This window comes from Artemia franciscana, chromosome 11, assembly GCF_032884065.1.
Source record: "Artemia franciscana chromosome 11, ASM3288406v1, whole genome shotgun sequence".
Taxonomy (NCBI): Eukaryota; Metazoa; Arthropoda; class Branchiopoda; order Anostraca; family Artemiidae; genus Artemia; species Artemia franciscana.
The window spans coordinates 15580002-15602919 of NC_088873.1; the positions used below are offsets into that span (position 1 = coordinate 15580002).

The following is a 22918-nucleotide window of genomic DNA, read 5'->3' on the forward strand; positions in this document are numbered from 1 at the left end:
AGTAAAAGAATAAAACATTTAGGCTTTATCTTATCGGAAAATAGAAGCCTAAGGAGTCATGTTGATGAAACAATTAAGAGAGGTAGGGTGGCCATGTCAGCTATATTTAGAAACCCGACGATAATGGGGATCAAAAACCTAAAAATGCATAAAAGAATATTTAACACAAAAATTTTACCCGTGATAGAATATGGAGCAGAGATATGGGGTGGAGAAACGGTGCAGCAACTGGAGTCCCTTCAGCTCCAGTATTATAAAAGAGTGTTTGGTCTACATCAGACAACTCATTCACAGATTCAGAAAGGCAATATGGGCCTGTTTTCTTTAAAGCTACGTAGGTATATTTTAATGCTTAGATTCTGGTTGAAGTTAACTAAGAGTAATGAAGATAGACTAGTAAGAGTGGTATATGAAGAGATGTTGAAATGTGGTTTAAAAACCTCGTGGCCATCCCAAATTAAATCATTACTAGAAAAAGTAGGAATGCCTTATTTATGGAATAATGGTCTTTGATCTCGTGATGTACCAACAAATTTAGAAAGCCAGGTACGATTTATATTAGAGAGTCAGGAAATTCAGCATTGACAAGGGCTGGTTTTTGATTCTACAACCCTACAACATTATAATCAGGCAAAACCTAGTTTTTGGGAGGAAGTTTATTTTAAATTTATTTTACCGGCTATGATTCTACGTCGTTGGATTCAGCTTAGGGCAAATTGTCTTCCAGAACAGGCAAAAAACGTTCGACAAAAATAAAATGATAGTTGGTCCTGATAGGCGGTATGTTTGTCCCCTTTTGTAAAGATGATGATGAAGACTTGGATCATTTTCTCCGGAAATGCCCGGTACTCTTGGATTTACGGGAAATTTCTTTGCATGGGATTAATTTGATGCTTCCGGGTATTCTACAAAATAGTAACCCAACCACAATATTTCGAGTGGGAGTATATATAGATAAATCTTTAATAAGAAGAAAAAGTTTTATATGATTAATTTCTTTATAGTTAGATTAGGTACTTTTTGCGTTGAATTCTGTTTTTTTGTGCGTGTTCTTACTGTTGTTAATTTCCTTGCTTGTTTGTTATTTCTTTATATTTTTGTGTGTATATGGCCCACGGGTTTTTGAAATACACTTATCTATCTATCTATCTATACAAATCAAGCTTAGAACGAACAAAAAAAAGTTGCTATTGAAGTATAGATGAAACCCAAAACGAAATGAAATTAAATAAACTATCATCACCTTCCCTAATTGTAAAAGTCTAAAGCCTTCTACGTCATTGGTGCTTCTACTAATACTACTACTAACTAACAACTCACCTTGAATTTAGAATGGTAATAGCATCTCCACAATTAAAAAGGATGCTAGGCCATAGAGAATGTACAGAGAAGGACAACAAAAACTTATTCCCACCCTTTATTCTGCTCCATATGAACAATGACTATAATCTTTAAAGTTGCCCACCCTGACATATCAACGAAAGAGGGATAATGCAATAACAACCCAGAAGTTGCTAAACTCTGGGGTAGTGAAACAAGTATTTACCCTTTCTCTCCTGAGCTGCATTAGAGGCCACAGCAGAAAAAAACTCCATCTCCCCTGGTCTCGAAGAAGAGAGCAAGAATATTATTTTAGTATAGCTCACTCAAATATTATTTAAGTAACTTTATTTAAATATATTAACATTTAATAACAAATAATGTTTGTTCAATGTAAAGTTGGTTGACAGAAAAGACAGCCAGGAAGTCACTATAGACTCCTTCAAAGCTAGAGTCGACAAAGATAAGGCCAACCTTAACGTTGACTGGAAGCTTAATTGGGACTCAATATCAACTAAAGTCGTCACACCAGTACCAGCGAGAAATCTACAGGAGGTTACCGCCATCTGATCTCGGCAATTGCAATTTAAGGTAACAAGCCTTTTTTAAACCCTTTCACAAACAGCCAACTCAAACATGGACACCTACATAGAGGATGGGGGAAAAAGCCAGTCCTCCATCCTATCCTTTTAAGACAAAAAAAAATCCTATAAGGGTGTAAAATACAAAAAAAAAAATACAAAAAAAAAAAAATAATAAAAGTAATGTTCTCGTTTTCTGACAATGAGGTATTTTTTATATCTTAGTCCCTTGGGTTTTTTTAAACCACGGATGAGGCTAGAATTTTTTTATGATTAAAAAAATTCAGTTTCGTTGGTAAAACAAACAAAACTATTGCAATAAAATTGGCGCTTAAAAATTCTACGAGGCGTGTTGGAAGTTTCATCGTACTTTGATTTATATAATAACCTAACAAACAAAATATATGAAGATATTTTAGCATTGGATCTTTCTCTAGATATATCCTACGTCTGATCACTCAGGAGTGGAAACTTAGCGTTAGGGAGGTGTGGAATTTCCTCTCCCGAGTTTTTTCCCGAGTCTCTTACCTCCGAAAAGATAAAAGGATCAGTAATCAATTTGCATGTTCGACATCCTGCCCCAACCGTAGTTCGTGCGTACTGGCATAGGTCTGTAATGAATCAGGATCTGCCTTGGGACAACATTAAATAAAAAAAAAAGTTTTTTTTTTAAACTGAAAATAAGCAGCAACATCAAAACTTAAAGCAAATATAAATTATTCCATATATGGCGGAGGGCTTCGCTTTCGTCAAGCCTCACTCTTTACGCTGAAGTCTTAATATTCTCTTAAAAAAACATCTCATTAAAATTCAACGGTCCTTGTGCTTGAGCAGTCTTTCTCAAAGAAATGCGACAAAAAGTCAAACTTTAATGTAAAAAGAGAGGGTCGAGGGAGTGACAGCCCTCCTCACATGCGCAATAAGTTCTGCCAGATTTAAGTTTTAGCTGCTGCTCCTTACTTCTACGTTAAGTCAAAAAGTCTGTTTTTTAATTTAATTCCTGACCGCTCAAAAGTCAAATAAGCACGGACCGCGTTGAAAGGTTGAAGCAGCCTTATTTCTCAATCTATGTTCTCCGTTCCTTTGCTGAACTTTAACGAAATCTTAATCGTCCCCGATAATCCAGCCACTTAAATAACACTTAAGTTTCTGTTAGTCTATCTAAGATTAGATGCTCGAAGTTTATGTGTGATGCATAGAAGTGGCATTTATCTCTGAAATAACTTACTCTGTGAGAACTGAGCCTTTCCCAAACCAAACCACTTAACTCGGATTTTCTTCATTTTTGTCTTCTACAGTTATTTGACGTTTTAGGGTCAAAAGACTTGAGTGACCCTTAATTTAGAATGATAATAATTCAATCTAAAAATCATAAATATCAATTTCCCAATATATCTAAATTTACAGTTTAGGACCATGAACACGTAATGCTTTTTCTTCGATTTTCTCTCTTGTTTGTAATCAGTACGATGAACTTACGAGTACAAAAGACTAAAAAGTACGATTTTTGGCAATCCACCGACTGTAAAGCGTGATTTTATTTCAAACATTATTGTTTAAAAATTATTAATTAATTTTTATAATTAAAATTAATTAATTAAAATTATAATTAATTAATAAAAATAAATAAATAAGATTGAATAGATTAAAATTAAATTAAATAATAAAGATTAATTAAAATTATTATTAATTAATTAATTCAAGCATTATTAATTCAAAAACAATTTTACGAAAAAAGAAGTCTTTAAAAGAAAAGTATAGAGCCGTGTTACAACTTAAGACAAGCGGAAATAAAGTACTATAGTAATCCAAATTTGAAACGAATAGACATTACTGAACATGAATAAATGAAACCAAAACGAATTATCACATCAAACATCTAGGTAACATAAGTGGGATAGAAAATTAGGCTCCTAGGAAATAGTATCGAACCAAGGTTTTCGTAGAGCTAATTAATTAGCATATGGTCAGTCAAAGGAGTAAAATTATCTTTAGACTATCCCTCCTAAAACATTTGGCTTATCATCCTCAACCTTTCAAAGCACCCACGTTTCAGAGCCATACTTGACCACTGTCATTACCGTGGGGGAAATTGCTACTTTTTTGGGAGCCTAACAAAAACTTTTTTTTGGGGGGGGTCAAACTCGGTATCCCCCTGGATACGGATTTGATATACCTGAATAGAGTGGCTTAAATTTGGTAAATACTATACGGTATTATGTTTATTAGTACTCAAGCTATAGACACTTGATTTTTTTCTTTGTCCCAATCACCCAATATCTCCCATGCCTCCTATGAAGTAGATAAACCTCTTAAAATGCGACCACTGGATAAAACTATTGGAGAAATAATTTTTCCTTTCCAAGTCACTAAAAAAATGATGATGAGATTCATCCTTTAGATTATATATAAGTAATTTATCGAAAAGGACCCTTGACGGAAAACGAGGTGAGCATGCCCGTATTCAGGGGCGTAATTTATTACGAGACAGGGGCAAATATCCCTCGGTTTGCCCCCCCCCCATACCCCAGTTTGCCCCCCCCCCCCCTGAAATTTAGTTTCTTCAAAAATCTTGTCGAAACTATGATAAGCTTGCATATTCCAAGCATCCACAGAAACAGGTCAGTTTATTTTGGTATAATTTTGCCCAGGGTTGTATCCAGGATTTTTTCGGGAGGGGGGGGGGGATTACAAGAAAATTTTTTACAAAAAAAATTAACAAACGCATCAAATTTTTTTATTAGTTTTGTTACGATTTACGAGTCGGACAAAAAATTTCAGGGCAAAACTCCAACCCTCCCCCCTAGATACAGCCTTGTCTTTACCTTTATGGTACTATACGGCTCATTTTTCAGTTTTCACCTTCATTTTCATTTTATTTGGAAAAATTGCCTCCAAAATTTGCCCCCACCCCACCTCTCCCAGAATTTTGACAAAATTACGCCACTGCCCGTATTTGTCTATACTTATCAAATCCCTCCAAAGAAAAAGGAGCTAGAACTCGGAGGAGTCATAAGCATTTACTTACGCGAGGAGAAATTAAAAACGCACATAAAAATTTTTAGCATTAAAAAGTCTGGATTTGGTATTATTAAAGCTTTATATTGGATTACATTAAAAAGAAAGTAGAGAGTGGAGTTAAAATTTAAAACACACAGAAATTCCACTAAACATGAGGTTGTCACCCTCCTAAATCTTCGCACTCTTTACACTAAAGTTTATATTCACATCGTCGAAAATTGGATCCTGGATACGTATTTTGCTTTACAAAGCAAATTTTTTCTATTGAAATGTTTTGAAAGGCAATAGGTAAACAGAAACTTGTAACATCCTCTTGTCACATGATAAACAACCAGCTAATTTGTTGCATACTAATGTGTTTTTTTTTCGCATAGGCCAACTCGAACTCTAATGCAAAGAGTGACGAGGTCCTTCTTCCTCACGTTCAGCTTAATTTATGTTTGTTTTAAGTTTTGAACTTCTCTCATTACTTTTATTAGAAAACGCTTTGTTGTTTTCTATTCAAATTCTGCCCGTTGGAAAAACAGAATAACGGTTGTGAGTATGGCCTTCAAAACTCATTATCTTGTCGATGGGTTTAATCAATTGGCTATCTTATAATATTTCGACTTCTGACACTTGGCAAAACATGGGAAAACACTGTCTCTGTTTTGAATGGCCTGTCTTCGCTACGATTACCCCAAAAAAATGTACACCAAAGAAAAATGTCTGGGGAGAGGGAATACCTTTTTTTCGTTTTTTTTTTTTTTTTATAGTTTTCCATTTTTTTTAATGGCCGAGTGTTCTTGAGACAATTTTACCGCCCTCTGTACTGTCAGCTTCCCTCTGTGCAGTTAAGCATATTAATTTGGATTTTGTTTTATACCCAAATCTTTCGGCAATAAGGGTGGAACTGTCATCTCCTCAGCAACCATTTTTAACACTTAATCTAAACATTCTTTCCAGATAAAGGATGGTTAGTGCATAAAATATCCCTCTCCCCAGCCTCTCTCCTTCAGATTAATCGGAAGGATCATTCACGAAGTTTTAAAAATCCGGACGGGAAATCATATTTTTGAAGACCCCCCTCTAACAGGGAATAACCCCCCTAACTTAGCCCCCCTTCTACTGTAAAAAGTGGTGTGCAGCTGTGCAATACTGTACGTTAATTAAAGATGTTTTTAATGCATAAACTCTTTCAGACTAATTAAATGGCGCTTTCAAATTGCTGTATATAATAATCCTTCATTTTATGCGGATATTATATAGGTTTAGGGACAGAATACGTTTACCCGAGGCCGCATGTTCTTAGAGACCGCGAGGTTATAATATAAAGGTTTCATACATCTTTAAAATGACTGGCTATATATGTCTTTCACTAAATAGCATGTTGGCGCTGTCAGTCCCAAAATTTGTGCTACATAGCACAAATGGCCAAAGAAAAATCTATCCCTCTTTAAAGAAAAAAAAAATGATTATTATTTACTTTGAAGTTTAAAAATGTTATCGTGATTTTACGTAAATATTGATTATGATGAAAAACATGGGGTTAATCAAAAGAAACCTGCATTCCGCTATGATCTCATCCCTGGTCTAAGATTAGCATATGCGACATCTACTATTATATTTCCTAGATGGTAGCAAAATCTTTTCTATTCTCAATGCTTACAGAGGTTTCCAAATTGGAAGCATTCTTCAAGAGCGAAAAAAAAACGTGATAATAATTCAAATGACAAAGAAAATTGACAATTCAGTACTGCCTCAGCAACTCCCATAATAATGATAATGACAAAGTAGACACGCTGGATTCGGAGGGTGCATTACTTGGTCCATTGGTAATACCCAAAAATTCACATCAGGCAATAATGAGGAGAAATTTCGATGAAATCGGTGGAAAATCTTATGGAATCAACAAACCATTATGTACATTATTTAAAGGGAAAAATCATAGTAAAGAAATGACCCAAAAAACAGAAAAGAAGCATTTAGACTATGAACTGAAAATGTTGAAACCAAGATGTTCATAAATGTAAAATGTCAAATATAGTCATGTGCAAATGGCAAAGGAAAATTGAAACAATTAATAGTGTGATATAATAAACGCTACAGACAAGCTTTAAAATCAATTTTTTAAGTTCATGGGTATGAATGTAGTCAAATTTCCTATTATTGTCAGTATGAAATGACCGGAAAATGCAAAAAAAAAAAAATATTGGAAAAACTAATTAGTCAATCTACAAATCATTACTTTCTGCCTTTAAAAGCCACTGGAGACTAGAAGTTTACTGATTTTGATCAGTGGTAGCACATGATTGTCACCAAAATATAGCTAAAAAGAAGGAATATGTTTTTTAAAAACATGTAAGCATCATTTCGAAGTTATAGAAGTGACTATCAAATGGGTATTGAAAATTAAGTTTCCTGAACTGTCTAAAATGCAACTCATTTTAACATTCACAGAAAAATTCAAAAACGAGATTTTATTTTAAGAACAATGATGTAAGTTTATTTTTTTTACAGTAAAATATAGTATAGAGTTAACTTGAACAAAACGCATTTACGATTTTTTTTTTTTTTTTTTTTTTTTTTTTTTTTTACTTTTCTGAATTAATTCAATCAAAAATCGATAAAATTAAAAACCTGAAAAAAATCAGAGATTTGGAAATCTGAATGTCTGATAAGAGAATCCAAATGTCTTTTAATAAAATCCTAATAAACAAAAAAAAAATCATATATTTACTTATAGAGATAATGTGTAAGAAAAATACTGAGAACCTAAATTTTGAATATTCTTATCTAGTCAACCAGTGCAACGAACGATAGTGCACTTGTTTTAATAAACCTTTTGACATTAAAAAAATTCATATTTCATTTGTTTTTTTTTTTGTTTTTTTACTACTAAGAAAGAAATGGAAAAAAATGGATGTACATGTTGTTTTCTCTTCTTCAAACTGAAGTAGGTTGATTATTCAACTACACCAAATTCTTAACAACAAATATTAGCCTTCAAACATCAAAGTTCTATTTGTGTTGCGGAGCAACACTACTGCTTTCGTAGTTTTTTTTTGTTTGTTTTTTTTCACCGTGATCAGCGACCTGTAGCTCCGAAGTGGTAAGAGTTAAAAATTTGAGATTTTTCAGAGGGAAGGGAAACGTGAAACAGAGTAAAAAAGTTCCAGTGAAGTTCCTAAAATTTCTAACAGTTTTCCATAAAAAAAAATAAAACGGTTTTTTTCTTAGAAACTGTGCGTTCGATGTTTGGCGTCAAGTTAAGACGACCCTAGCTTCGGAAATAAACTTGTTAGAAATACAGTTATGCTGAACTCATGTAGAACTTTCATTTGTCTCTTCGAGAACCGGAGCACAAAATTCCGTAGCTCTTACAGATTTCCCGGAAATAATTCCGGAAAAGTCCATCTCGTTCCGATTTTTTTTGGAATTTTCTCAAATTTTCGATTTTGATGTTTCTTATATTTTTATCGAGTAGTGCTATGAAAAATATGCAAGAAGAAGTGAAGTGTTCTATATACCAAGTTGCTTCGTTCTCTAAGAAATAATTTCCGAAGTTTCGACGTTCTAGAGGTAACTTCTGTTCTGGACCAGCTAGAATTTTTTTTCCAACGCGGTTCGACAGGTCTCGATCTCCTAACAACTGAAGCTTACAATAGTTTCCCCGAAATAAAATTCCTTCTTTGGATTTTTCTATTTGGAAGTTTTGTCATGCCCTCGGGGCAATTTAAATTTTTTGGTGAATTTGGTTTGTTTTATATTTTCCTAGTTTAGACCATCAAAAGTTAAGCAGAAAACTATAAGACGTTATTTCCGTATCTCTTTCAGATTTCCCGGAAATAGCAACTGTGTCCCGTAGGGCACAGTTGCACGTGTTGCTCCGCAACTGTGCCCTAAGGAACAGGGCACAGTTGCTGCAACACTTCCCGTTGCACAGGCAACGGAGGTCTAGTTCTTTATTAACTCGAGAAATAAAAGCTAAAAATTCAGGAGCACACGCGGAAACTTCCAGGGAAGGGGATTTTTAAGACATCTTTTGCCATAAAAGTTTTAATTATTTTTCCAAATTTTCTGAAATTATACAATTTTGTATATTTTCTATTTTCTGAGGGAAGATTCAGTTTAGATTACCCTAGCAGTACCCATGTGGAAACTTGTGGCCTTCCATTGTTTAGGTAGGAATTATGGCACGGTCAAAACATTCACTAATTTAAAAATTGAGTTCTCATACAAAGGAAAATATGATTAAAAAAAAAAATTCTTTTTGTCTATAGTTGTTAGGTGTAATCTACCCCCAGAGGAGCCAACATTTAAAATACTTTAGTCTATTCATAACTCTTCGGAAGACGAAGGAGAATTTGTTAGATGTTTTCCAGAAAAAAAATGTCGATGGACTGTTTTGGGTACAGCAGACGCTAAGTGACAAAATATCTGCAAACGGCTGATATTCATATTAAAACAAAGGACGATTTCACATCTATATCTAAAAATGCTAAAATATTGGCAAAGCTAAATAATAATTTAAAGAAAAATTTGCTTTATCATGCAACTGCTATAGATGGAGCAAAAGAGACAAACTACTGTACAAATCAAGAGCAGGTGTGAATTCCAAAGTGAAATGCCGTGTTACCAACATAGTTAAATGTCCATAAAGATAAAAATGTGCATGTTGAATTTAATGTATTATTGCAGAGTGCTTAATTTGTTGCATTTTTTCATGATATATTACCATTGTTCCGCCAATAGAAGTTTGAATTAGGAACAGATGACAATAGACCAAATTCGCTTTTATCAGCAAACACTTGGTATTTATTCCCAACGAAGAATTATTCCACATTTGATATCTGAAGGTTCGAAACTTGAAATAAGCCTGAAGAAAAACAAGAAAAGGAACTACAATGCAGCAAAAAGGGGCGAATTACAGTGCAAAGTAAGATAACTTCAAAATGTCATCCTACGTTGCCAACTACTTTGTCATGACGTTTTATGTTATATTTTCGTGTCCAGGGATCCAGAAGTTGGCTAAAAGTACTTGATGATATAAAAAAAAGTGCCGAGAATTCTACTCTCCAGATCTTTCGTTTATAAGAATTTTAGGCTCATGTTATGACATAGATGCATGGGTAAATTCTCAGGAGTATACGATTTATAAAAATAACTTATTACTATTGAATAACACAGCCAGCGCAGTGAATAACACAGTGAGTACCACCTCTGCTGATATTGAATAAATTTTTAAACTAAATTCCTAAAAATAAATTTTAGAAGCAGTCTTAGCTTCCTCACCTCACATATACTCAGCCATGACAATGTGAACCTATGCGAGCTGAATTTATTTGAAGTGAGGAAGCTAAGACTAAAACAATACATGATTTTAGTTTTAAAATTCACTTTGTTCATAAGATATCAGTAAGTTTGTTTTCTTTGCATTTGTTTTATATCGTATTTTGCTGATGACGGCTGTTGCATATGTAGCCAAAATGTCCGCATAGGTTGCAATCACTGTCTTCACAAATTTCCTCGTTATCTTCTCTTGTTTTGTGTAATGGAAAGGTAGGGTGGTCTTTGTCAATATTTACAATTATGAACGGGGAAGAAGCAATAACGTATGAAATCTTACCACATTTAGTGCTGGTTCCGACTGCCCTAACGACACTGATCTAAGCCGCTGAAGATTCGATTCCCTCTGGCAGAAACCTAAAATAGGAAAAACAATAAAAAAGAGCTGAAAGAATCAAATTTCGACAAAAATCCGGAAAACTTCAAATAAATAAGCTAAATTATAAATCCTAAAGATCAGCATTCACATATTTAAACAAAACATCAAAACCTGCGGTTTTATTATTATTGACAAGCAACTGCTTGTAAAACAGTTTTGAGATAAAAATCTCATTTTTTAAATATCTCCACAAGTGAAGAAAGGGAACATAGGTTAGGTAAGAAAAAACCGAACATTCAAATATTTTGAAAGCGAAAAAGACATGAGAAAACGAGTCAAAGCAATAGTAGACTTAAAAATTCGGACTGAAGTCTCACCTTGGCAAAACATGACGATTGCATTACCGCCGTCCATCTAAAACTCTCATGGAGAACTTAATATTATAGTAGGGAAAAATGAACGTTAATCCACAGTTAATAACTGTATCAACACCTACAGTCAATACATAGAGTACAACAACATTTACAATACAAAACAGCAAAACATATAATGCAACATTTACAATCGTTGCTATTACGTGTATCCGACATTTTGAAATTTATTAAATTTTTGCCAAAAACCACTTGCATAACTGTGTTCAAAGGCAGGATCCGCAGAGCAATTTATGTTCAATCACACTTCGATCCTCTTGATTTACACAGAGGCGGTTTTAGGGAAGGGACAGAGGGAGCAGTTACTCTTGGACGAAGATTTTAGGGGGGGTCAATTTTAAATAAATAATCTAACGGTTATAATCATTTTGAAATTTTAGGAATTTTATTTTTGTTAAAATAAAGTAGAGGGTGCAAATTAACGAATGAAAATACTTAATAAACATAATAAAGATAATTAAATAATATTAATTAAAATAATTAATAATAAATGAATATTTAAATGAATAATAAATTAAAAAATTACTAAACAATCAACTATAAAAATTATTAATAAATTGAAAATAATTTTATGAAAAAACGTAAATGTTGCTAAAATTAGGCCTGGAAATTTTGTGAGGGACAGAGAGGGGGTGGCTAATCAAGATTTTGCTCCAGGCGTGAGAGATGCCAGAACCACCTGTGTGTGCATATCCCTTCCTTTTTGGGCCACTAAGCAAACGGTTTTTTGACAATTATCAAAGACGTGCAAAAATATCGGATATATTTTCGTATAATCAAATTGAAACTTAGTAGAAAGAAGATGAAATTTTAACACATGTGCTGTAGGTTAAGAGAAATTCAACGGGAGAATTTACATATTCTTGTTCTAAAAATACACATGGCAATCCTTATAATTTGTAACATGGATCATGGTTGTCATTACCTCGAGTACAATGCCTCTCTAAAATTTATAGAAGAAGGATGCTCGAACAAGCTCTGCTTAATCTAATACAGTTATCTATTTCATGAAAGAAAACCCCGTCATTTGTTCAAGATAAACAATGAATTCGATTATGCTAATCTCTGATAAAAAAAAAAGAAATCAATTACAACATCGAGATTGATTCAGCACTTGGAGAACGAAGTGATAGTAAAAAAGAGTGAAGTGAAACTAACATTTTATTGCAAATACAGCAACGCCATCTGTCAGATGTGTCATGACAAAATTTCCATGAAAAAAAAAGTAAAAAAAATAAGATTCATGTAGGTAACAATTTAAACTTAATAATTTTAATAATATAATATTATCATAGTGTACAGTATATTATTAAATAAAAAATAAATAATATAATTATTTATCCAATTAATTTCAATAAATGAACATTGTCTTCTTATCGCAAAATTCGTGCGAAACTAATTTCGAGTGACGGCAGTTGGTAGTTACCAAGATGTATTGAAATGGAAAAATGAAAAAACAGAAATTTACCAATGTTGTAGGTGTCACCAATGTAAACAGCAACGGGGAATAGCCGTGTATAGTCCATATAACTCTTTTTTTAAGGAATTTGGTATACCTTGGAACATGTGGAACATAGGCAAATGAATAGAGTTGATTTAACTGCCGAAGAACATTAGAAGGCAAACTACTACTCCTTTAACGCCCCATATACCCCTGGTGGCTCCACTCCCGCGCGCCAACGAATCGAAATTTCAAGATAGCCATTTTAATCAGAATAATCAAAAATACAAAACCTGCGCCTCTGAGGCCAACATGATAAGTTAGCATAGGGGTAAGGGATCAGAACTATAGAAAAAACTATTACAAAACAGATACTTCATAGACGTCTTGTACCGGTAATAGAAAAAAAATGTGGCTACATAGCACCTTGCTAAAAATCATAGTCATACAAGAGTTTTCAATCTGTCTGATTGGAAGGGCCAAAAGTTTATAATTTCAATCCATTTGATTGATCGTATCAGACCTTATTGAAATTAGAACTATACATAGAGTTATATGTAGGATAGAGGCCCTAAGTGATAACCTCAGTCTGGCTTCCCCTCAGCTTCCCCTTCTTTTATTTTAACCAAAAACGGTGTTTACGGTTTCTGGACTTGTTGATAACAAACTTGTGGCGAACTATACAATGTGAAAAATGAACCTTTTTCTTCTTTAAGAGAATCTTGTCGGATATTTCCTGCCACTGTTTCTCGCCTTCGTCTAACATCTTCAGATATCTGTCGAAAAAATGGCCGAGTTCGTCCAAGAACAGATGCCTCTACCGGAGTAGAAGGAAGAACACCATGCTCCGGCTGAAAGAAAAATTAGTATGAATGGTTCATTCTGATAGTATTTCACTCCCATACTTTCACAAGAACAAGCTTGTTACAGCGTAAGCGTGTCTGAGGCCAAACGAAAAATTACCAAGCCTCTAGTTTAAATTTATATGCATTCAAACTCCACTGTATTCAAAAAGGGGGAGAACCACCTCAGCACCTCGCTCTTTACGCTAAAGTTTGACTCTTTGTCACAGTTCTACTTTTTAAAACAATAAAAACTTTAGCGTAAAGAGCGAGGTGCTGAGGAGGGCCCTTTCATAAGAGGAATAATTTCTGTTCGTTTTAAGTTTTAATGTCGCTCCTTACTTGCAGTTAAAAAAAACTTTTTTTTATTTAATTTCTGAACGTTTATTAATGCATTTAATGCATGTTTTGATTTTGGCTCACTGCACATGAATAATTAAAACGAAATTTGCATATTAATTTTTACCCCCTTATATTTTTATAATTATTAATTTTTAAACCCCCTTTTATGCATAAAATTTTCTATCCGCTTTAAGTTTTAATGCTGCACCTTACTTCCAATTGAAAAAACTTTTTTTTATTGATTTTCTCATCATTTTTTTTTAATAATGCTAGAAAATCCTGCACCCCCTTCATGGAAATTCTCTTCCCTCATGATAATTTATTCCATGATAAAGATCCTGCCACTTAAACCCCTCCCCAGGACCCAGCCCCACCCAAACGTGAAAGTCCCCCTGAAAACATTTGTACACTTCCCAATAACCACTGCTATCTGTAAACAATGGTCAAAGTTTCTAACTTGCAGCCCTTCCCCAGGGATTGTGGGGGTTGAAGTCGTCCTAAAAGACACAATTATTAGGTTTTTCGACTATGCTGAACAAAATGAGTATCTCAAAGTTTTGATCCGGTGACTTTTAGTAAAAAATGAGCGTAGGAGGGGGCCTATGTGCCCTCCAATTTTTTGGTCACTAAAAAGGGAACTAGAACGTTTAATATCCGCTAGAATGAGCCCTCTCGCAGCACTCTAGGACTACTGGGTCGACACGATCACCCCTGAGAAAAAAAAACAAACAAATGAACAGGCATCCGTGATCTGTCTTCTCGCAAAAAATACAAAATTCCACATTTTTGTAGATAGGAGCTTGAAACTTCTACAGTTAGGTTCTCTGATACGCTGAATCTGATGGTGTGATTTTCGTTGTGATTCTATGACTTTTAGGGGGTGTTCCCCCTATTTTCCAAAATAAGGCAAATTTTCTCAGGCTCGTAACTTTCGATGGGTAAGACTTAACTTGATGAAACTTATATATTTAAGATCAGCATTAAAATACAACTCTTCTGATGTAACTATTGGCATTAAAATTCCGTTTTTTTAGAGTTACGGTTACTATTGAGCCGGGTCGCTCCTTACTACAGTTCGTTACCACGAACTGTTTGATTTTAACTCCTTCATCCTTTGTAATGTGAGATGGAATTTTTCTTGTTTTCAAGGGACATACTTGGTCAAATATTTAGTTAAACTTATAAGCCAGTATAACTGAGACACTATACTGAGACAGTAAGAAAGATGAAATAAGGCAGTTGACTGATTCAGATCTTCAATACCTTAACATATCAGATCAATCTGTATCTGCTAATTTTACTTTCATATCATTAATTTTTTTCTGGTTAATTACCCTTTTATAACTTTTATTTTGTCTCTTTTCAAGTTTCATTCTTGACCCGGGGAAATCTGAAACAACAAGACAATGATGATCAGACGAATCATTTAAGGCAATTATCAGATATAAAAATATTATGAATAAGAATTGCATGTTCGTCACAAATTCTTGATGGTAGTAAGCAAGTAAGTAAAAAACCATAAAAAAATGAAATGTTCAGAAATTCTTATGCCTTATTCGATATTGAGGCATTATGTCGCATTAAGTCAATATTGAAGCCCCCATTACTTAAAACGGATTGTGTTGTTGGCTGAGGGCATCTAGCAATGATTCATATTGTATTAAAAACTCTTGAATACTGGATGATTTTGACCGATATACTGCAGTTATCAAAAACATATATCTTCCATTATTCACTTCTATTACACAACTCCCAAATAGTATCTCAACACTTCGATCATAAATTCATTACGTAAAGAAGATGTAAATTATCAACATATAAATATTTATTTTTTAGAGCATTAAAAGGATCTGATAAATCTTGGTCTTGCGACGAAAATCTATGAAAATAATTATTTATATCAAGAGGATTTTTTCCAATTCATTCAGCCTACCAGCTAATATACTTAAATCATCCATAATTCCAACTCCGCAAAAATTCCACATCCTATCTCAGTGAGCCGATACAAAAAGAAAGAAAAAACATTTGAAAATAAGAGAAAAAGAAAATAAATAAATAACAGCAGCAAAAAGAATTGACTTGTTAACTTCAACCATTATCATTATCATCATCCGAAGGCGAGCAAAATTTAACACGGATACGTGAGCTAAATTACAACTTACCTGCAATCATAAACTCAATGAAAAAACAAGATCATAAATAAATCATAAATCCACTCAAACAAACTTAAATTTACTTCCGATACATTCCCTTTGAATCTCACTTACAAGACATTATACAATTTAAGCTTCACTTTTTCCTCCTTCTCAATCATGCATAATATAGGTGGTACAACTGGGGGGGTCTCTTTTTGTTTTATTATCAGGGAATTGTGAATGTCACGAACTTATTTTGTCACATCGTCCGTTATATAAACATTGAGGGATTCACGTCCGGCTGCTATTCTGAATGGATTCTCGTGCTATTTTTTATTTCCTTTAAGGACACAGAATTTGCCCTTATCATCCTGGAGATGGATTTTGACGAATCGATCTGTATACTCAAGTATCTCAAATTGACTATTATTTCTAATATGGGGAAAGAAGAGTGTCGACATGGTTTCTACCCCTTGATTTAGATTCACCTTTAATGTTCCATAGAATAATATTTCTTTTTCTGTTCATGTTTTTTACTCAAAGGACTCTTGATGCTAATTCATCCAAACCAGGCTCCTTCACAATTTTTTAAGTTTCGCGGATATCAGGCTAGAAAAATCCGAAGAACCCAGGAAAATATTATAGTTAAACTTAACATGGTAGTAGATCTATTCATCCAGGAAATTCACGATAAATTCAGGAATTGTAACAACAATACTTGGTGCCAAACTATACAAAAAAAAAAGATTTAAGCGAAATTTTGGTAAATGTTTACTTTCGTTCCAAGTGCTCTAAAGCGTGTATTACTGCATATAGCAAGATTCTGACGATATTGTTTCCTTGTCATTATTAGAGAAGCGCATCCATTTCTGGTTGACGCTCCTCCTCCATGGGCCAAACCAAAAATGCATAAAGTGGGCTTGCTTACGGAAAACACTACCTATAGAGCGAAACATATTAGTCCATGAGCCCCACGGGCAGCGGGGTGAGGTCTGTATTCTATATTTATTCAACTAAATGACAAACTGAAATTGAAATAAAGATAAAATTAAATCATAGGTAGTGCAATAGCGCTGCCTAAGTAACGAGCGATATGGGCACTATATATTATTATTTTTTTTTTAGACCAGGGCACTTCGTATCAAAGGAGTTGTCGCAGAAACTTCGAAAAAGGCTAATTCGATTGGAAATTTAAAGGGCTAGTGCTCTTTTCAATAGTCAGAAGTGATTGAAAGGCAGCTAACCCCCCTCCCACACACACTATTTCTCCAAACACATCCAATCAAAATTTTGAAATAGCCATTTTGTTCAAAGTAATTGAAAGGTCCAGGAAATATTTCTTTGAGGATGACGATCCCCCCAAAGCCCTTAAGGTAAAGGTTGTAAGTTATGCCCTGGGGGCATGCAAGGTATAGAGAAAGGGTGATCTTATAAACTTTGGAGCGGGCTCATTAGATTTTTAATTAGAAGTTTTAATGTCCTTTCTGAGATTCAGAGGGATCGGAGGGAGGATATCCCCCCACACACACGACACCTCGTATTTTCCCCAAATGCATCTGATAGAAATTTTGAGACGATTATTTGTTGTCTTAGAAACTCCGAAAAGAGCTCATTCGATTGTACGTTGAAAGGACTAGTGTCCTTTTCAATAATTAAAAGTGATTGGAGGGCAACTAACCCACCTTTCAAGCCCACTATTTCCCCAAACACATCTAATCAAAATTTTGAGATAGCCACTTTGTTAAACGCAGGTTAAAGGTCCAGAAACCATGTCTTCGAGAAAGACCCCCCCCCCTTTCACAGCCCTCAGGGCAAGGGTTGTAAGTTATACCCTGCGGGCATATAAGGTATATATAGAAAGGGTGACCGTAAAAACTCCGGATCGTATTTTTCCGAAATGCATCCAATAGAAATTTTGAGATGGTCATTTGTTGTCGTAGAAAATTTAAAAAGAGTTCATTTGATTGGAAATTGAAAGAGTCAGTGCCCTTTTTAGAAGTCGAAAGTGAATGGAGGGCAACTGACCCCACTCCCACGACCACCATATCCCAAACAAATCCAATCAAAATTCTGAGATAGCCATTTTGTTCAACATAACTGAAGATCCGGATGTTGTATCTTTAAGGATGACAACCTCCCCATCCCTCAGGGCAAGGGTTTTAAGTTATGCCCTGGGGCGCATAAGGTGCATATAGAAAGGGTTATCGTATAAACTTCGGAGGGGGCTTATTCAATTGTTAATCAAAAGTCATAGTGTCATTTTTAAGATTCTGAGTGATCGAAGGGTGGATATCCTCCCCTGCCACGCCCACCATATCTCCAAACACATCCAATCAAAATTTTGAGAATAGCCATTTTGTTCAACGTAATTGAAAGGTCCGGAAATTATGTCTTTGAGGATGACAACCCCCCCCCCACAGCCCTCAGAGCAAAGGCTGTAAGTTATGTCCTGGGGGCATGTAAGGTATATATAGAAAGGATGATCGTAAAATCGTAGAGAGCGGATTGGTAATCAGAAGTTTTAGTGCCCTTCGTAAAATTCGGAGTGACTGGGGGTGGATACCTCCCACACCCCATATTTTCCTGAAATGTATCTGATAGGAATTATGAGATGGTCATTTGTTGTCGTAGAAACTTCGAAAACGGCTCATTTGATTGAGGAACTAGTGCTCTTCTTATTCGTCAAAAGTGATTGGAGGGCAACAAGCCTCCCCCCCTTTCGCCCATCAATTCCTAAGACACATCTAACCCCATTCCTACTCAAGACCAGAACACAATTTGAAATTTACTGAAAACAAAATACATTCAAAGTATTTTCACTTGTTTAAAATGTTTTGACTAGATATATGAATGGGGAGGTCCCCCCCCCTTGCAATCCAATTACACCACGAGTGTTAGGTGCCTTTTTTAAGATTAACAACAGATTGGAGGGCAAGCAGTCCTTCTCTCAAGTCCATTCATTTCCCGAACGCATCCAGTCAAATTTTTGAGACAGCCATTTTGTTCAGTATAGTAGAACGGTCCAACAATTATATCATTAGGAATATTAGGCAGGTCAACCCCCATAATTGTGCAATTGGCCCATTATGCTTTAAAACTAAATGTTGCTTTAAAATAAATCAGAAGGCAGTGTGTTTATGATTGCCAATAAGACACCTCAGCAATATATCGAGAAATACTGGGGGTATTAAGTTGAGGGGTATTGGGGTATTAACTTCTGGGGATACTACTATTACTACTTCTGCTCTTACAATTATATAAATAAAAAGAGTGTAAGTGTTTACTGAAAAAAAAAACATTTGGAATGTTTTCACTTTCTTACTTTCATAAATAAAAAAATAAAATAAAACCTTCGAAAACGGCTCATTTGATTGAGGAACTAGTGCTCTTCTTATTCGTCAAAAGTGATTGGAGGGCAACAAGCCTCTCCCCCTTTCGCCCATCAATTCCTAAGACACATCTAACCCCATTCCTACTCAAGACCAGAACACAATTTGAAATTTACTGAAAACAAAATACATTCAAAGTATTTTCACTTTGTTTTTACTTGTTTAAAATGTTTTGACTAGATATATGAATGGGGAGGTCCCCCCTTGCAATCCAATTACACCACGAGTGTTAGGTGCCTTTTTTAAGATTAACAACAGATTGGAGGGCAAGCAGTCTTTCTCTCAAGTCCATTCATTTCCCGAACGCATCCAGTCAAATTTTTGAGACAGCCATTTTGTTCAGTATAGTAGAACGGTCCAACAATTATATCATTAGGAATATTAGGCAGGTCAACCCCCATAATTGTGCAATTGGCCCATTATGCTTTAAAACTAAATGTTGCTTTAAAATAAATCAGAAGGCATTGTGTTTATGATTGCCAATAAGACACCTCAGCAATATATCGAGAAATACTGGGGGTATTAAGTTGAGGGGTATTGGGGTATTAACTTCTGGGGATACTACTATTACTACTTCTGCTCTTACAATTATATAAATAAAAAGAGTGTAAGTGTTTACTGAAAAAAAAAACATTTGGAATGTTTTCACTTTCTTACTTTCATAAATAAAATAATAAAATAAAACCTTAAGGCAAAAGTGAGCATATGTCAATTAAACTGAAAATCTGAAGTCATTTGTTCGTTGTCAAAAGTTCGGAACAGAACAGAAATCAAAAGTTCTAGTGCCCTTTAAGTGATCAGAAGATTGGAGGGCAACCAGGCCCTTTTCCCGCCTCTTTTTTCTCAAAATCGTCCGATCGAAATTTTGCCATTTTGTTCAGCATAGTTGAAAGGCTAAACAACTATGCCTTTGGAGGTATTTTAACTCCCCAAAACCCATGAGGAAAGGTCCTTAAGTTACAAAATTTCCCCATTATTTACGTATAGTATTTGTTATTGGGAAGTATGCATACATTTTTCGGATGGGCGGGGTGTGAATTTTCCGCTGGTGGGATTTTCCAATGGGATAATTTTCCATGGGGAAGGATGTTTCCAGGGGGTGAATTTTTCAACGGAAATTTTACACTGGGGAAATTTTCCAGAATTTCTATACGAAATTCTTCTAATGTCTTGCTTTCTCTTTGCCAACTCAATTTTACGCGTGAAGATGTTAAGGGTAATTGCACGAGGTAAATTTTCACCAGGACTGAATTATCTAGAAAATAAATCCATGGAGAGGAGGGATTTTTCCTTTGAGACGTCGCTAGATTTCCTGGCATTATTTAAAAAGCGATCAGAAACTAAATAAAAAATCAGTTTTTGCCACTATATATCTAGGAAAGGTTGATTTAAGGATTCCCAGAAGCAGTTTACCATTTACATTATTAAACAGATCTCCCCTCAGATTCACCAATTCATAGTACATCAAAAGAAAATTCCCCCCCCCCGACAAAAACCGCATTTGGAATGTTCGCAGTCAATTTGGAAAATTAACATCCCTCCGATTTGTTGTGGTAGACAATTAGCTCGCATCTGAATCAAGTTTCTAATATATTTAATTGGTAATTTGAATTGAAATAAAATAATCAAGATAAAATAGTAAATAATAGGAAAAAAGTAAAATAGTACATTTTAGCTTACACATCGCGGCTTTAGATCACTCATGTATGTCAAATTTCATTGCATAGCTACGATCCTAATGGTACCCCTTTTTAGGGGAGTTTATTTCCTGTTCAACAATTTGCTCTTCCAATACTCTAGGACCACTGGTTCTATACGATCACACCTGGGAAAGATAACCACCTATCCGTGACCATCCTTGTCGAAATTAAAAAAAAAAAACAAGTTTTTTCTAACTGAAAGTAAGGAGCAAAATTAAAACTTAAAACGAACAGAAATTACTTCGTATATGAAAGGGGCTGCTTCCTCACCAACATCCCGCTCTTGACGCTAAAGTTTGACTCTTTCTTTCAACTCTTCTTTTTAAAACAGTAAAAAACTTTAGCGTAAAGAGAGGGATGTTGGTGAGGAAGCAGCCCCTTTCATATACGAAGTAATTTCTGTTCGTTTTAAGTTTTAATTTTGCTCCTTACTTTCAGTTAAAAAAAACTTGTTTTTTTTTTATTTAATTTCTGAACGTTTTTCAATCAATGCATGTTTTGATCTTGGCTCTCCGCAGAGGAATAATTAAAACGAAATTTGCATATATATATTTTTTTTTGCTAAATGACTTTCTCATAATTTTGATTGAATGATTTTGAGAAAAAAGAGCGGGGGAGGAAGCCTAGTTGCCCTCCGATTTTTTGGTTAATTAAGATAAAAGCAACTAGAACTTTTACGTTTTTACGAATCTTTTTTTTAGTAAAAGATATAAGTAACTTATAAATTAGCTTACATAAAGAAGTTTTGTATTCTCATGTTTTTATTACATATATGAGGGGGTTCGCCCCCTCGTCAGTACCTCGCTCTTTACACTAAAGCTTAGATTTTGTCCAAATTCATTAAGAATGACCCCTGAATCACCAAAGCCGTAAAATAAATAGTTGAAATTACTAAAAATACTTTAGCGTAAAGATCGAGGTATTAGGAGGAGGTGAGCTCCTCATATGGGTAATAATTTCCGTTCGTTTTAAGTTTTAATGCTGCTCTTTACTTCCAGCTGAAAAAAACTTTTTCATATTTCTTTTTTCATTGTTTTTTTTTTTTAATAATGCTAGTAAATCCTGCGCTCCCTTCATGGGAATATTCTTCTACCATGACAAATTCCTCGATGGAAAGCTCCCCCAGCCTATCCCCTTATTCTCAACCCCTCCCCCAACCAAAAAATCCAACTGAAAACGCCTACACACTTCCCAATAACCATTACTATATGTAAGCACTGGTCAAATTTTGTAACTTGTAGCCCCTCCCCCAGGGACTTTGGGGGAGTAAGTCATCCCAAAGACATAGTTTTTATGGTTTTTGACTATGCTGAACAAAATGGCTATCTCAAAATTTTGATCCGTTGACTGTAGGAAAAAATGAGCGTGGGAGGGGGCCTAGATGCCCTCCAATTTTTTGGTCACTTAAAAAGGGCACTAGAACTTTTCATTTCCGTTAGAATGAGCCCTCTTGCGACATTCTAGGACCACTTGGTCGATACGATGACCCTTGGGGGAAAAAAACAAAAACAAAAACAAACAAATAAACACGCACCCGTGATTTGTCTTCTGGCAAAAAATAAAAAATTCCACATTTTTGTAGATAGGAGCTTGAAACTTCTACAGCAGGGTTCTCTGAGACGCTGAATCTGATGGTGTCATTTTCGTTAAGATCCTACGACTTTTAGGGGTTGTTTCCCCCTATTTTCCTAAATAAGGCAAATTTTCTTAGGCTCGTAACTTTTGATGGGTAAGACAAAACTTGATGAAACTTATATATTTAAAATCAGCATTAAAATGCAATTCTTTTGATGTAGCTATTGATATCAAAATTCAATTTTTTAAGAGTTTTGGTTACTATTGAGCCGGATCGCTCCTTACTACAGTTCGTTACCACGAACTGTTTGATAAATTTTAATTTTTGTACACAAGAGTTTGAAATCTCTACAACAGATCTTTCTTATATGTTGATCCGTCCTTTTTGGATTGGTTAGCACGAGTCACTCCTTACTTACAGTTCTTTACCACCAATTCTGTAATATGAAAAATTACATAGACATAAAACCTGATATTACTATTAATTGTCGACA

At 34.7% G+C, this 22918-nt stretch overlaps 1 protein-coding gene across 5 annotated transcripts in view; it reads right to left on the minus strand.

Annotated features, from left to right (window-relative positions):
• Positions 1 to 22918, minus strand: part of LOC136032870 (microtubule-associated serine/threonine-protein kinase 3-like) — a 217535-nt gene that overhangs the window by 143872 nt on the left and 50745 nt on the right. For all 5 annotated transcript variants that reach the window (XM_065713283.1, XM_065713284.1, XM_065713282.1 and 2 more), the window contains 2 exons: positions 13142 to 13292; positions 10531 to 10607 (listed from right to left, as the gene is read on the minus strand). In XM_065713283.1, coding sequence (XP_065569355.1) covers positions 10531 to 10607; positions 13142 to 13292 — 228 coding nt within the window. The remainder of the gene's footprint in view (positions 1 to 10530; positions 10608 to 13141; positions 13293 to 22918) is intronic.